General features: G+C 37.0%; 2 protein-coding genes, 1 non-coding gene and 1 pseudogene across 3 annotated transcripts; 2 read left to right on the top strand and 2 right to left on the bottom strand.

The window, feature by feature from the left end:
* Nucleotides 1-638: 638 nt before the first annotated feature.
* LOC146882301 (uncharacterized) lies at nucleotides 639-3178 on the top strand. Its single transcript, XM_085667344.1, has one exon. It carries the CDS (start codon nucleotides 992-994, stop codon nucleotides 3176-3178), a length of 2187 nt encoding a protein of 728 aa, XP_085523470.1. The 5' UTR covers nucleotides 639-991.
* A 1335-nt stretch (nucleotides 3179-4513) lies between these two features.
* LOC114165303 (putative cinnamyl alcohol dehydrogenase) lies at nucleotides 4514-6021 on the bottom strand (annotated as a pseudogene).
* Nucleotides 6022-10811: 4790 nt separating this feature from the next.
* On the top strand, nucleotides 10812-16232 carry LOC114169398 (uncharacterized). The gene is made up of 2 exons (XM_085667343.1): nucleotides 10812-13235; nucleotides 15780-16232. The coding sequence occupies exons 1-2, from the start codon at nucleotides 10812-10814 to the stop codon at nucleotides 16230-16232; spliced, it is 2877 nt and encodes a 958-aa protein (XP_085523469.1).
* LOC114167969 (small nucleolar RNA R71) lies at nucleotides 11355-11461 on the bottom strand. The gene has a single exon (XR_003600568.1). It is a non-coding gene; the product is annotated as a small nucleolar RNA R71 (small nucleolar RNA).
* Nucleotides 16233-16905: the final 673 nt, after the last annotated feature.

The raw sequence follows: 16905 nt of genomic DNA, 5'->3' as shown, positions 1-16905 counted from the left end.
AACATTTTCATATTAAAAATTTGCAATGAGATTCACATAATTTGGTTTTCAAAGCTTCTATTTAAGGGTTTGAACGTCAAATTGGTAACATCCTTCCTTCTTTCTTATTTTCCCAATTTATTACCTTATTACTTGTATTATTTATGTTAGTGCTGAATCATTGCAAAAGTTAGGCCCTTCTGAAAATTAAAAAAGAAAATAGTTACAGCAATTCGTAATTGTACTGAAACTGTGATAAAAAAAATTGGGCCGATTCATGCCTCTGAACAATTTTTATAAGGTAATATATTGGTGTTATTGAAGGATTGTTATTGATTTCCTTATTTTTACCTACTTTTCTTGTCCTTTTTTTTTCTTTGTTAACCTTTCTTTGTCTACTTACAAGCGTTTCCTTGCACATATTGGAGAATTGTTCTTTGTTATGGCCATAATCTCTTGAACTGCCTAAGAACCCAAGGAGAATTTGAGTGGTAAAAGGCAAGAGTGTTTTATTTTAGTAAAGGCCAATCTGTGAGTGCAAACACTTGAGTGGGTGAGAAAATTTTCAAACACCATATATATATTTTGTTCTTGTTACCTTGATCTGTTTGTTAATCATGGCAGAAAGGAATGATATTCACATGCAAATTGTTGCGTTATCTCAACATTTGGAGAGGTTGATGAAGAAATAACAAGATGAGTTTCATGATAGGTTGGACCAACTAGAGAATAGAACTCCACCAAGAGGAGGAGGAGGAGGGCCACAAAGGAATGAAGGGAGAATAAAAGGAGTAAGGTTGAATGTGCCACCTTTCAAGGGGAGGAGTGATCCTGAAGCTTACTTGAAGTGGGAGCTCAAAATTGAGCATGTATTTTCTTGCAATAATTATAGTGAGAAGCAAAAGGTAAGGCTTGCACAACTAAATTTTCTGATTATGCTTTAATTTGGTGGAACAAGTTGCAAAGAGAGAGGATTAGAGATGAGGAGCCTTTGGTGGACACTTGGGATGAGATGAAAAGGGTCATGAGGAAGCGGTATGTACCTTCAAGCTTCCATAGGGACTTAAAATTGAAACTACAAAGACTTTCTCAAGCAAGCAAGGGAGTGGATGAGTATTATAAGGAGATGGAGATTCTTATCATCCAAGCCAAAATTGAAGAAGATCCTGAGGTAACTATGGCACATTTCCTTAATGGATTAAATCATGATATTAGAGATGTTGCTGAGTTGCAGGAGTTTGTGGAGATGGAGGATCTATTGCATAAGGCCATACAGGTAGAACAACAAATTAAAAGAAAGAGTACAACAAGAAAGAGTTCTACCAATTTCAATTCTTCAAATTGGAGAGATAGAGTAAAGAAAGAAGGTGTTGCCTCCTCTAGCAATTCAATGCTTTCTAATGAAGGAAAAATAGTTCAAAAGAAACCTGAACATCCACCAAAGAGGACTAGAGAAGTGAAATGTTTTAAATGTTTGGGCATGGGACATTATGCCTATGAGTGTCCAACAAAGAAGACCGTTCTTCTTAAGGATAATGGGGAGTACACAAGCGATTCTGATGATAATAATGGAGAGGTAGAAGAGAGTGATGGCGAGTTGAAAGCTAATGTAGGAGAGTTGTACATGATTAGGAAGATGTTGGGAAGTCAACTCAAGGCCGATGATGCATCTCAAAGGGAGAATATTTTTCATACAAGATGTTCGGTCAATGGTAATGTATGTTTGGTAATCATTGATGGAGGAAGTTGTACCAATGTGGTGAGTTCAAGATTAGTGTCAAAGATAAATATGGACACTAAACCACATCCTAGGCCATACAAACTTCAATGGCTTAGTGAAGGAGAAGAAGTCCAAGTGAAACAGCAAGTTGAAGTCTCTTTCTCCATTGGGAAATATGAAGATAAGATCTTATGTGATGTGGTTCCCATGGAGGCTAGCCATATTCTTTTGCGAAGACCGTGGCAGTATGACATCAAAGCCATTCATGATGGCTTCACTAACAAAATCTCTTTCATGTATCAAGATAAAAAAGTGGTCCTCAAACCCTTGTCTCCTAAAGAGGTGTGTGAGGATCAAATAAATATGAGAGAAAAGTTAGCAAATGAGAGAAAGAGTGAAACACTTGAAAGGAAAAAGAAAAAGAGTGAAACACTTGACAGGAAAATGAGAGAAAATGAAACATTTGAGGGTAAGCAAGTTTATTTAGCAAGAGAAAGGGAGGTAAGGAGGGTGCTTTACGCAAGACAACCCTTCTACTTATTGTTTTGTCAAAATCAGATTTCAAATTCTGACCAATTTGGCAAATTTGAATTGCCATCTAGTATTGAGTCTCTTTTGCAGGATTATAAAGATGTGTTTCCAGCAAGTGTCCCTGATGGTTTGCCACCTTTGAGAGGAATTGAGCATCACATTGATCTCATTCTAGGAGCTGCTTTGCCCAATAGGCCAGCTTATAGGAGCAACCCACAAGAGACCAAAGAGATTGAACAAAAAGTTACTGAACTCATGAGTAAAGGTTGGGTGAGGGATAGTATGAGTCCAAGTGTTGTACCTGTGATTTTAGTGCCCAAAAAGGATGGCTCATGGAGGATGTGTTCTAATTGTAGAGTAATAAACAACATCACCATCAAGTATAGGCCTCCAATTCCAAGGTTAGATGATCTTCTTGATGAACTTTATGGTGCATGTGTGTTTTCTAAAATTGATCTTAAAAGTGGCTATAATTATATTAGGATTAGAGAAGGTGATGAATGGAAAACTGCTTTTAAAACTAAATATGGATTGTATGAGTGGTTGGTTATGCCCTTTGGTTTGACAAATGCACCTAGTACTTTTATGCGGTTAATGAACCATGTTTTAAGAAAGTTTATTGGTAAATTTGTTGTGGTGTACTTTGATGATATTCTGATCTATAGCACCAGTCTTGAGTTGCATGTTGAGCATTTGCAATCTGTTTTGGTTGTTCTTCGAAAAGAAAAATTGTATGCCAATTTGGAAAAATGCATCTTTTATTCTGATCATGTGGTGTTTTTAGGTTTTGTTGTGGGTGCTAAAGATGTACAAGTTGATGCGGAAAAGGTCAAGGCCATCCAAGAATGGCCTACACCTAAGACTATCAGTGAGGTGAGGGGTTTTCATGGTTTAGCAAGTTTTTACAGGAGATTTGTTAAGGATTTAGTACCCTGGCTGCACCTCTAAATGAAATTGTTAAAAAGAATGAGGGTTTTAAATGGGGAGAGAAACAAGAGGAGGCCTTTGCTGCCCTCAAGCATAAGCTAACTAATGCACCTATTCTTGCCATGCCTGGTGAGTATAATGTTAGTTCCACATTCAATGTGTCTGACTTATCCCTTTTTTATGTAGAGGGAGAATCTGATTTGAGGACAAATCCTTCTCAAGAGGGAGAGAATGATGGAGGTGTGACAATGACCAAAGACAAAGATCCACTTGAAGAACTTGGAGGACCTTTGACAAGTTCTAGAGCAAAGAAATCAAAAGAAGCTCTACAACAAGTGTTGTCAATATTATTTGAGTACAAGCCCAAGTTTGAAGGAGAAAAGACAAAAGTTGTAAATTGCATCGTGGCCTAAATGGAAGAGGACTAACGCGCCAGATTAATGCAATTTCTTTTATTTAAATACGGGCCCATTTGACATCTTAAGAACCAGCCTTTGAAGACTAAGAAGACCTTGTTGAATACTTTTGGAAGACTTTTTGGCTGCCCAAATTTCAGTTATAATCAGCCATTAGGTAATGGACAATTATTAGCTTTATTGGTTTATTATTAGCACTAGTGGGATATAATGACAATTAATGGTCTTTTTGTAATCCTAATGGTTAAAGCTTCTATATAAGCTGAACCATTTCTTATCAATGAAATCAAGTTAAGTTTTGTTCAGAAATTCAATTTTCTATCTAATAGTGAGAGTGATTCTCCTAGTTCTTGAGTGATTCAAGAACCCTTGGCTGTATCAAAGGATTTTTCCATCCTTTGTGTGTTGCCTCCTTTGGAAAGAGTTATTCTTTCCTTCCACTTTTAGATTCACCCCTTATTACTTTCTTCTTCACCTAATTTTCAAAAGAATACCTAATTTTGCCCACAAAATATCTAGAGGTCATAACTGGTTCTAACTCTAAAAGAAAAAAAAATCCTAAGTCAGCCCTTGTGCAATGAGATTCACATCAGAACCCTAATGTCTTAAACATTTTCATATTAAAAATTTGCATTAAGTATTGAATTTGAATGTTAAGAATGACTAATGATGTACTCTATGTCTAGATGCCTAATCAATCAGTTGTTTTATTCTAATATAGGTTTTAATATCGTGTCCAATGATTAGATACTCACAAATAAGCAATCAATAATTAGCATGCAGTTAAGATTGATAATAGAACATAATAGTATGGAAAAGAAATATATTGAATAGTAGAAATCATAAAGAGTTAAGATACATTACATCCAACCTCGTGGATTTGGGAGTTAATTACTCCTATACATTCTAAACATTACAAAAATAATAATTTCAAATGCCTTCAACCTCCACAATCAGCCTTTACCAAATAATCTTCAAAGAATTAAAAAATTTTAAGAATACTTTTTAACTATCTCAAGCCTTCTATTTATAGATTTTTCAGATCTGGACAGCCTGAATTTTGTACTTGAATAAATTGTAATATATAATCCTTGATATATATCTTTCACCTTTTAAGATTATATATCTTTGATATATTCTTCAATCTTCTAGGATTTCCATATCTTTGATATATTCAAATCTTATGAGATTTCCACTTATCTGTAAAATATAAATCAAATACTTATCTTTCCAAAATTATCTAATAAAAGATAATGATCAAAATACCAATAAATTTATCTATAAAATATTAATTTACTAGATAGATAATAATCAAAATACTAATAAAAGATAAATTACTTATCTTTGCTAAAATTATTTAATAAACTCTTAATTATTTAAAAAGATAAGAATACAAATACGAATAAAAGATAAAAATAAACATAATAAAAACATGATAATGCTAATTATTAGTTGTTTACTAAATTTTGAAAGGAGTGTTACAAAAAAGTGACCATAAAGCAAAAAAAGGTGGCATGAGTACCTAGCATTACCATGGGGCTAACAAATTGCAGAGGGTTGTTGATGACCAAATCAAGATTAACTTGCCATCCAGTTTAAGCAAAGAGAGATAAGGCTCAAGAGGATGACTAGCAAGCATAATGTTAATGATGTAGTCAAGTGATTCAGCAACTTCCTACTATGCAATGACGTCAAAGCTAACAAGATATTGATCATCTCCAAGATGCTCAAGTGCCTCTTGCTTCCTCTTGTCAGAAGAACTTATCATAATCACATGGACCAAGTGCCTTTGTTATCTTCACCCACATGTGTCCAACTCCTCCAAGCCCCAATATTCCACCCCTCATCCCTTTCAACCCAAAAATTTGATAGCGGGTCATACACAATGAGACCAAAACACAACAACTGTGCAACTTGCTCTGGCACCAAATCATTTGCAATTTTCACCACAAACCAAACATCCAAATAGGCACAATCAATTTAGCTTCATTAGGTTACCAACAATTTTTAAATTATTCTATATATTGTGTTCGTTTTTGTAGTAAAAATTTAAATGGACATTGAAACCGCAATTAATAAATACCTTTTGCTCAACGATCATGGTTTCTACAATGGCATCCTTAGTGGGCTTTTCATCAACATAAACATCATTATAAGACCAAATATTTTCTTGTAGAACCTTGACCTTGGCTCTCTTATCCTCTTCGAGAGGTGAACTTGAAAGTGACCACTTATGACCATTGGATTTGATATCAACCAAAGAAGTCGCGAAACAACACCAGAGCCTTTCATACTAGGGTAGAGCACTAGCGAAGATTGAGCCCCCGTTGAGGCAATTGAGGAACACAACTGAGGATTGTTGAATCTTGAGCCCCCATTGAGACAATCGACGAACACAACTGGTACATCATGCTGGCAGTGTCCCCTACCAAACTCAAGACCAACCATTGCTACGGTGGTTGCATTATGACTAGTATTGTTACGCCAGATCACCAACAGGAACCACAACATCTGGATTTTGTCAATGTGTAGTTTGGGGTTGGGTGACGAGTTTGGGTTACGTTTGGGGTTGGGGTGGCATTTTTGGATTCTCGTTTTCACGCTAGATCAAGAGAGGAGAGCTAGATAAAGGGGTTTTGGTAACGATAAACTTGATTTTGGAAGAGGGACTTGGAGAGGTGATATAGAGTGAGAGGTTAGGGAACGAATGAAAATGGTCAAAATTTTATTACAAAAATTAGAGTGAATTGAAAAATTGGAGAGAGGGAAGTTGGTAGTTTAGATTTATTAAAAAGTTGGTTATAATGTCATATTTTACATGAAAAATATGAAGGTTCAAAAAATAGCAGTTAAAATTGTCATATTTTGCTTGTTAAACAGGGAAATTCTCTAATTGTCGTACTATGTTGTAAAAGTGGAAGTTTTAAATAACCTGCATATTAAAATCGTCGAAATTTACACTAATTTTTGAAGTATACCATTTTAACCCACCACTAATGAACTCAGTCCCTCATTCAACCACTACAACTTCACATGTGTCTTTAGGGCCTCCTATAACCTCTTTTGATATTACTATGCTTAAACCAACTATGCTTCTTGTCCATTTTATGCCTTTCCTACTTTCCTCTTATTATCTTCATTTTGGTGCTAGAGTTCCTAAAGAATAACCATTTTGAGGGAGCCACATTCGACCTTTGGCTAGAGCCATGGCTAGGAGATTGGTAGAAGAAGAAAGACTTCAAAGAACTCTACTCTATTTTTATTATCTTTTCTTTCCATCTCTTAACTTTGTAAAAATGTAAATAATTCTTTCCTTTAAGCTTTGTATTTTTGCCAAATGTATATTTCCTCTTGTATTTTTGCCATTTTAGGTGTGACAACCTCAATTTAATTGATTACAACAGTAATATAATCAATTAAATCAGGCAACATTTGCAAATTTATAGTTTTGATCTTTTTAACTAATTCTTGAGTGACTAGGAAAACTAAAGTGTTATTTCTGCTCAAGAACATTGTTTGTGGACCAAGGTATCCTCTAGCTTACTTTGGAAGGTACATGCATTAGGTAACTTGGTTGTTAACTCAAATTTTCATAGGTCATTTTACATTTGACTTGAATTTATAGTCTTCTTCATGAAATTTTTTATTAGGGGCAACCTAATTATGACCCAATTCCATTTAAACCTTCTTATTGACATGGTTATGTTAATTAGATGTTTAACTGATTTTAATAATGACTGATTGGTTTTTTGCACATCCGAGTAGTCGGTTACACTTCCTTCCACACGGTTTACACCATCCATACATACATTACAATTTTATTCATCTACTCATATGTTTCCAGGTATTTATAAGAGAGAGAAATTTCTATACTTAAATGTATCATATCCTTAATCATATGATCAAGAGCTTACTTAATTTAACACTTATCTAGAAAAATCTTCAAGTGGCATGGCCTCTACCTTTTAATCATAAGTTCTTCATCTTTGTATTATCTTTTCTTATGGATCCACTCTAGGTCTAATCCATGGTCCACATGCACCTCAAGACCCAAGCCTAATCAAAGGCCCAATAACAAGAAGCATGTTAAGAATGATTCAAATGGGCTTCCATCAAAATGGCCAAAATCTTCATGGGCTTTAAATTTTCTTTTCCTGGGCCAAGAAAGATGTTAAAATATGAAAGATTTCATGCGAAAGCATTAGTATAAACTTTAATTTTGGACCAATTGTTAGGCCATGCTTTATTAAATAATGGGCTATTGAACTTGTTGACTAGCTTACAAAATTGGGCTAATTCAAGCCCAATTTTGCATTTAGCCGAGAATTGCTCTCCAAGTTTCATTCCACATAGTGCCAAGCGTGACAATGCATGAGACATGTGAAGGAAGACATTTAGCACGAGATCTTTGCATTCTTTGCATTAAACAGATTCGTGGGCAACTTCATAAACAAGCCATGCATTTGCATTTCATTTACTTTCTCATTTACATTGCATTAAGGAAGGCTCCTCTAAAATAAATGAGAGCTTCTTATGCTTGTGTAAAGGTTACTCTTGATTAATGGTAGATGCCTTGATGTTGAGATCACTCTACACATTTACCTTACTAAGAGCCATGGCTACTCCTTAATCTCTTATAGCCACATTCCTCTAGGATAGAACCTATTCTAGACTTCTACTTTCGCCAAGCATTTCAGTGTCGCAAGGGCCCTCCATCTTAAGTCCATTCCACTACGCTACCTCCTTGGGGTTCCATCTCTCCACATTCATGCTTGGAGCTCCATCATTTTCTCCCTTTCAATTTTTGAATTGAATTGTTATTTCCTTTTCAAATTTCTCATATTATCTACCATATACATTCACATAATATATATATATATATATATATATATATATATATATATATATATATATATGCGTGTGTGTGTGTGTGTTCATGTTCTTCCATTCATTCAGGCAACCTTTCACACTAGTATAAAAATAACTAATTTTAATAAATATGTCAAACAATAAACGTCCATGGGTTTTATTGTTGTTCCTGCAAAACAATAACAGATTACCATTAGACATAAATCTTGCCTTACCCAATACTCGAACCTCTCAAACTGATACTCTACAATCTTGCTTGGCATGTCCTCGTATCCAACTGTCGGATGGGACATTTGGGAGGTTACTTGCAAAAAAGACTTTGATGATCAAGTCAGTGAGAGCTCTTATAGTTAAATCTCAATTTTCAGTATTAATGAATTGTGTACCTTTAATTGCTGAGTCCACCTTATTTATGAATATTAATCACAGATTACCTGGTTCATGGGCTAGGCCCTTATTGAGCTCACTAGGTCTTCTTTGGGCTTGTGTGGGCCGGATCAGGACCAAAGTATCAAGCCTATGAAGTGATAACTATTATTTCCTAAGTTTAGAGTAGGCGGCCCTTACCGGTATGTAACTTTAGCCGCCATATATGTATTGTCTTTTTATATAGCTAATCAATGATATGTACCAAACAAGACTACAAGTTGGCAGCTAGGACCGGGTATCCGGTCTTACCGGTCCTATCCGTCTAGTATAGTATAATTGTATATGTTCACGTTAAAGTAGTTATCATCTTCATCTTACCTATATCATGAGTTTGTAACATTCGTGGTACTTGCTCCATGGTACATAATTTGATTGTGTTGGTTGTGATACTATAATTCGTTGAAGTTCATATGTTACTTGAGCCTTATTTGGGGCTTTTGATAAGTGCCAAAATTCAGTAAAGATTCATGACAAAATCTGGCACTTATGCTTTTAATGGATGCTCATTTCATATTGATTCTTCCTAAATCTAAGTTTCAATCACATGCTTCCAAGTTTTGATTTAAAGAAATCATTTGATCCTATTTTGTGTGTTTTTCAGGAAAGATCAAAGAGAACTCAAGAAGAGTGAAGGAGAAAGCAAGAAACAGAGAAAATAGGGAGGGAATGCTGTCAAGGTTGCTCAAACCAAAGCATTCTCGCCTAAGCTAAACCAATTGCCGCCATTCTCGCTTAAGCGACACAGATTCTCGCTTAAGCGAGACTGGAGACCTCTCTTGCCGCCATTCTCGCCCAGGCGAGTTCAGAGGCTGCCCATCTCGCCTAAGCGAGATCCTTTCTTCTGCTTGAAGTATTCTTGCTCGCTTAAGCGAGATGTTGGCTTCAGCACATCTCGCCCAAGCGAGAGGCTTTCTTCAGGATGAAGAATGTTGTCTCGCTCAAGCGAGACTTTGGTAGCTTGAGCGAGACTTCGTGGGTATATATATTTGGAGGTTCAGAACTGCGAAAATAGCTTGGAATGGTGGAGAGAAAAACTGCAGAATTGCTGGAGCTGTGACCACGAGCTACAGAGTTCACATTTTCTTCTTCTTCTTCTTCTTTAGCTCTTAGGATTTTGATAGCTACCATGAGTGGCTAATCTCTTTCCGTGGGATTGAATGTAATCTACTCGAACTTGGATTTAATCTGGTGATATTTATATATAGCATTTCTGTTTTACTCAGTATTGGTATTATTGTTCTACTCTTAATGCTTACTTCTATCTGATCAATAGATGTTTTGATTTTGATTTTTGGATCTGACTGGAAAGTATTTCTGAAAATCTGATTTGAACAATGATACTTGATATACTGTGATGCTAGGAATAGATCTCAATATATCAATTGCTTTTAACACTCGATCGTAATGCTGGATAGTTTGTTGAATATGTGAGGAATCAATATTCAGGAAACTAATCTTATGAATTTTATATGCAAGGGATCGGTATAAATGATTTTGAGTGTGAATCAATATTGGTATTTTCAGATGTTATGTATATTATATTCATCCAGATTACAGACAAGGGAGATAGATGAAATTCAATCCCAGTTTCTTTACTGTATTTTCTAAACTTTTCCGCTTTTACTGTATTAATTTTATGCAAAAGTTAAATGTCAAATCAAATTTAAAATCTTTGTATATATATGCTGATCAAGATAATTAGTTATTTTAACTGAATCCGTTCCTCGTGGGTTCGACACTCTTACTTCAAATCATTATACTACAGTTGACTTTTGGTACGCTTGCCAAGAGCCCAACAAGTATTTTTGGCGCCGTTGCCGGGGACGGTGTTCTTTTGAAATTTCTAGTTATCTCATACAGCTTTGTATATATATTTTTCCTTATTAGATAGCTTATTTAATTTTCCCTTTGTACTAATCCTTGCTTGAGTTGTTTGATTTATGCTCTTAAGAGGTCAGGTTCCTGAAGATCGATTAGCATTTGACCCGGAGATAGAAAAGACAGCTAGAAGGAACAGAGGCAAAAGCAAAAAGAAGCAAGGAAAGACAAGGGAAGAATCTTCCAGTACTTCCATCACACCTCAATCAGAAAACATGGAGAATCAAAGACCAGCTCCAACCAGGAAGACACTTGGAGACTATGCTATGCAACAAGGACCAAGATATTTTTCTAGCATAGCAATACCATCCACCACTAAAACTCTGGAGATGAAGCCAGCTTTCCTCAGCTTGATCAGTTCTCATCAATTCACTGGAATGGATAATGAAGATCCATACACTCACCTTTCTACATTCTATGAATTGATAGGAACCATGGGCTTTCAAGAAGGAGATCTTGAGCATGTATACATGCGGTTATTTCCTTTTTCTTTGGCAGGTAAAGCAAAGGAATGGCTTAAGTCACATCCAAATCAGAGTTTGAATAGCTGGAAGGATGTTGAGGAGAAATTTTTGAACAGATTCTTTCCACCATCTCGCTACATCAAAGCCAAAGCTGATATTTCAACGTTTAGGCAAGGACCAGATGAGCCATTCTGTGAAGCTTGGGAGCGGTTCAATTCCTTATTGAGGAAATGCCCAAATCACGGATTTGAGGATATTGCTCAGTTGAACATATTCTGTAATGGTCTGAGGCCTGACACCAAGATGATATTAGATGCAGCAGCAGGTGGAACAATGATGAGTGTAGATGCGGAGCAAGCAACAAGAATCATTGAGGCATTAGCATCCACAGATCATCAAGCTCAGCATAATAGGCAGACTGTTCAGAGGAAGGGAGTGCTTGATCTTAGTACTACAGATGCGATTTTAGCTCAGAATAAGATTCTGACTCAACAGATTGAAGCACTGACGAAGCAGATGTCTAAATTACCAGAGCAGTTGCAAGTTGTGCAATCTTCTCCCAGCCAACAACCCATGAGATGTGACTTCTGTGGAGGAGATCATCCAAATGGTCATTGTTCTTATCAGAATAGCTCACAAGGAGAAGTTCAATATGTGAGCAACCAAGGAAGACCAGGAAATTTCTCCAACAATAACAACTTTTCACAGGGGTGGAGAAACAATCCAAATCAGAATTTTGGATGGAAGCAAGATGCTGGTCCTTCAAACAGACAACCTCCTTATCAACAACAGCAACAACATTATCCTTCGGTGCATGACAGAACATCTAAACTGGAGGATACTTTAGAAAAGTTTATGCAAGCTTCTTTGACTAATCAGAAAAATACAGAAGCTTCAATCAGAAATCTTGAAACACAGGTTGGACAGTTGGCGAAACAATTATCAGATCAGCAGACAAGTCAATTTTCAGCCAACACACAGACTAATCCCAAGGAGCATTGTAAATCTATTACCACCCGAAGTGGTAAAGTTGTGGGAAGAGGGATTGGAGACAACCTGGGTGTAGAAGAGGAGGTGTTGGAGGAAAAAGAGAGAGAGAATGAAAAAAATGAGTGTGAGGGAGAGGAAGAACAAAATAAAAGAGAGTTTGTAAATAAAAGAGAAGAAAAGGAAGAAAAAAATAAAAGTGAGGAGAAAAAGAGGGAGAAGGGTGAGAAACAGGTGCCTCAGTTGAAGAGCCTACCATACCCTCAAAATCCCTCCAAAAAAGACAAGGAAAGGCAGTTTGCAAGATTCATGGACATTTTCAAGCGACTGCAGATTAACATCCCTTTCGTGGAAGCTATGGAGCATATGCCGACATATGCAAAATTCATGAAAGAGCTCCTAACGAAAAAGAGAAGATTCTCTGAAGAGACAGTGGAGCTTGAAGCAGGGTGTAGTGCTATAATTCAGAAATCATTACCTCAGAAATCTAAAGACCCTGGGAGCTTCACTATTCCAGTTACAATCGGGACATTACCAGTGGGAAAGGCATTGCTTGATCTGGGTGCCAGTATAAATCTGATGCCTTTGTCTATGCTAAAGAGAATAGGAGATCTGGAAGTGAGGCCTACACGGATGACATTACAGCTAGCTGACAGATCCATGAAGTATCCCTATGGTGTGGCAGAGGATGTCTTGGTTAAGGTTGACAAATTCATGTTCCCAGTTGATTTTGTAGTAATGGATATTGAGGAAGACACCGAAGTTCCTCTAATACTGGGAAGACCTTTCATGAAGACGGCCAAGGTCATTATTGATGTTGATGATGGCAAATTGAAGGTCAGGGTACAAGATGATGAAGTCAACTTTAATGTATTTGAAGCAATGCAGCATCCGAAGGACAAGCAACAATGCTTCAGGATGGATGTGATAGATGAAATTTTTCTGTCATCCAGGAAGCAATTAGCAAAGGCAAGCCCATTAGAAAAAGCTTTGATTGGTGCTTGTAATGATCTGGAGGAAGATGAAGAAAAGGAAGTTGATGAATACATGACACATCTAAATTCAGCAAAAGAAATTGAATCAAATGATATACAGCTTGAGAAGTTGCAGCAAGAAAAAAGAACTGAAAGTCAGAAGCTGGAGCTAAAGGTATTACCTCCTCATTTAAAATATGTTTTTCTTGCAGATAGAGGTAACAAACCAGTGGTGATCAGTAGTGCTTTAACGGCTTCTGAAGAAGAAAAGTTGATTTCAGTTCTTAAAGCCAACGAGGGTGCAATAGGTTGGACTTTATCTGATCTTAAAGGAATTAGTCCATCCTACTGTATGCACAAAATTCATATGGAACAAGACTACAAGCCTGTAGCACAACCTCAACGGCGATTGAATCCAACCATGAAAGAGGTGGTCAAGAAAGAAGTAATGAAGTTACTTGATGCAGGTATGATTTATCCAATCTCCGACAGTGCCTGGGTCAGCCCGGTCCAGGTAGTTCCAAAAAAGGGAGGTATGACTGTTATTTGTAATGATAAAAATGAATTAATTCCTACTAGAACAGTCACAGGTTGGAGAATGTGTATAGATTATAGAAAATTAAATCAGGCCACTAGGAAAGATCATTTTCCTTTACCTTTCATGGATCAAATGCTAGAAAGGTTAGCAAGGCAAGCTTTCTATTGTTTTCTGGATGGATATTCTGGTTATAATCAAATTGCAGTGGATCCAGAAGACCAAGAAAAAACTGCTTTTACTTGTCCTTTTGGTGTGTTTGCTTACAGGAAAATGCCGTTTGGATTGTGTAACGCACCAGCAACCTTTCAACGATGCATGCTTGCAATTTTCTCGGACTTGGTGGAAAAATGCATAGAAGTCTTTATGGACGACTTCTCTGTATTTGGGGCTTCATTTGATCAATGCTTGGAAAACTTAAACACCGTACTGAAGCGGTGTGTTGATACCAATCTGGTTTTTAATTGGGAAAAGTGTCATTTTATGGTAACCGAAGGTGTGGTGCTAGGTCACAAAATCTCTGCTAAAGGTATTGAAGTTGATAAAGCTAAAGTGGAGATCATTGAAAAGCTGCCACCACCCAAAAATGTGAAGGGTATCAGGAGTTTTCTAGGCCATGCTGGGTTCTACAGACGATTCATCAAAGATTTCTCCAGAATTGCCAAACCACTCAGCAATCTGCTCAACAAGGATACACCTTTTAATTTTGATGTTGAATGTTTGCATGCATTTGAATTGTTAAAACAGAAATTTGTTTCAGCTCCTGTGATAATTGCTCCTGATTGGAATTTAGGTTTTGAATTAATGTGTGATGCAAGTGACTATGCCATAGGAGCAGTTTTAGGACAGAGGAAATCCAAAGTTTTTCATGCTATACACTATGCTAGCAAAGTCCTTAATGAAGCTCAAATTAATTATGCAACAACTGAAAAGGAATTGCTAGCTATAGTTTATGCATTGGAAAAATTTAGAGCATATTTGATTGGTTCATCTGTCACTGTATATACTGATCATGCTGCAATTAAATATTTGTTAACCAAATCTGATTCAAAACCAAGACTAATTAGATGGATCTTATTGTTGCAGGAATTTGATTTGGTGATCAAGGACAAAAAGGGAAGTGAAAACCTTGTAGCTGATCATTTGTCAAGATTGGTGAATTCTGAGGTGACCAACACTCAATCAGAGGTGCAGGAGGAGTTTCCTGATGAAAAATTGATGATGGTGCAAGAAAGGCCATGGTTTGCTGACATGGCAAATTTCAAAGCTGCAGGGGTTATACCTGAAGATCTTAATTGGCACCAGAAGAGGAAATTCCTGAAAGATGCACACCAATATGTGTGGGATGATCCTAATTTGTTCAAAATTGGAGCTGATCAATTGTTGAGAAGGTGTGTATCCAATGATGAGGCAAAAAGCATTTTGTGGCACTGTCATAGTTCCCCATATGGAGGGCATTTTAATGGAGAGAGGACAGCTGCAAAAGTCCTCCAATCTGGATTTTATTGGCCCACCTTATTCAAAGACGCACACAAATATGTGCAACACTGCAATAGCTGTCAGAGAATAGGGGGGATCTCAAAAAGACATGAAATGCCACTGAATATCATTTTAGAGGTTGAGGCTTTTGATTGTTGGGGAATCGATTTTGTGGGACCACTGCCATCTTCTTTCTCAAATGAATACATTTTGGTGGCAGTTGATTATGTGACAAAGTGGGTTGAAGCAGTAGCAGCTCCTAAGGCCGATGCCAAAACTGTAATCAAATTTCTCAAGCGAAACATCTTTTGCAGGTTTGGTACTCCAAGAGTGTTGATTAGTGATGGTGGTTCACACTTTTGCAATGCTCAACTTCAGAAATGTTTGGAACATTATGGAGTGCGGCATAAAATTGCATCACCTTATCATCCACAGACCAATGGACAAGCGGAGGTGTCAAACAGAGAAATCAAGCGTATTCTAGAGAAGACTGTGGCATCTTCAAGAAAAGATTGGTCAATGAAGTTGGATGATGCACTCTGGGCATACAGAACTGCTTATAAATCTCCCACAGGTTTATCCCCATTCCAGCTGGTATATGGTAAGTCATGTCACTTACCGGTTGAACTGGAACACAAGGCATTCTGGGCCTTGAAATTCTTGAATTTTGATCCAAAGGCAGCAGGAGAAAAGAGAAAACTACAGCTGCAAGAATTGGAGGAAATGAGACTCAGCGCTTATGAGTCCTCTAAGCTCTACAAGGAAAAGATGAAAGCTTATCATGACAAGAAAATTCTCAAAAGAGAATTTTATCCTGGTCAATCAGTACTATTGTTCAACTCCAGGTTGAGATTATTCCCTGGAAAGCTAAAATCAAAGTGGTCAGGACCATTTCTTGTCAAGAATGTGAGACCTTATGGAGCCATCGAACTAGAGGATCCTGAATCTCAAAGGAGCTGGGTTGTAAACGGGCAAAGGTTGAAGCCCTATCTTGGTGGTGAGATTGATAGGCTCGCCACAATCATTCAACTTGATGAACCTTAAATGAAACAGGCGTCAGGCTCGTGACGTTAAACAAGCGCTTCCTGGGAGGCAACCCAGTGTTTTAATTATGTTTTTGCACTTTAATTTCATCTTGTGTGATTAAATATGTTTGTGTATGTAAGTATGTGTTTGTGTTTAAAGTTCTATGTTTATGTGTAAAAAGGTGAATTTTAGCATCCAATCATCTCAATAAGGCAAACCATGCAATTTTGGTTGTTTTTAAACAAAACTGGTATGTTAAGCATGGGAATGAGTTTTGGTGCCAGAATTGAGATCATCAAATGCTAAAAATTGCCTTATTTTGGCCAAATTGTGAAATTTGAGTTTAAAAGCTTGATTTTGAGTTTGTTGATGTGAAACCTTTTGGAAAGATAGAGAATTGCTTGAAGTATGGTTTGATGTGTGTTTTCGAGTTATTTGGATTGAAAGGATCATGAATCAAGTGAGGAGAAGTTGAGCAAAAATTTGAGAAGTGGCAAAATCAGAATTTTCCAAAACTGCACAAAATCTCGCCCAAGCTAAACATGTCTCGCCTGGGCGAGATATGTAGAACCTGAGCCATCCAATTTTTCTGATATACTCGCTTAAGCGAGTAGTGGCTCGCTTGGGCGAGAATGCCCTGCACCAGGGGTGATTTGAGCGACAAAGTCTCGCCTGGGCGAGACTTTTTAAT

This window comes from Vigna unguiculata, chromosome 10, assembly GCF_037176805.1.
Source record: "Vigna unguiculata cultivar grain cowpea cultivar isolate G323 ecotype 2 chromosome 10, ASM3717680v1, whole genome shotgun sequence".
Taxonomy (NCBI): domain Eukaryota; kingdom Viridiplantae; phylum Streptophyta; class Magnoliopsida; order Fabales; family Fabaceae; genus Vigna; species Vigna unguiculata.
The sequence above is the reverse complement of the archived record's forward strand: the minus strand, read 5'-3'. Positions and strand labels throughout refer to the sequence as shown.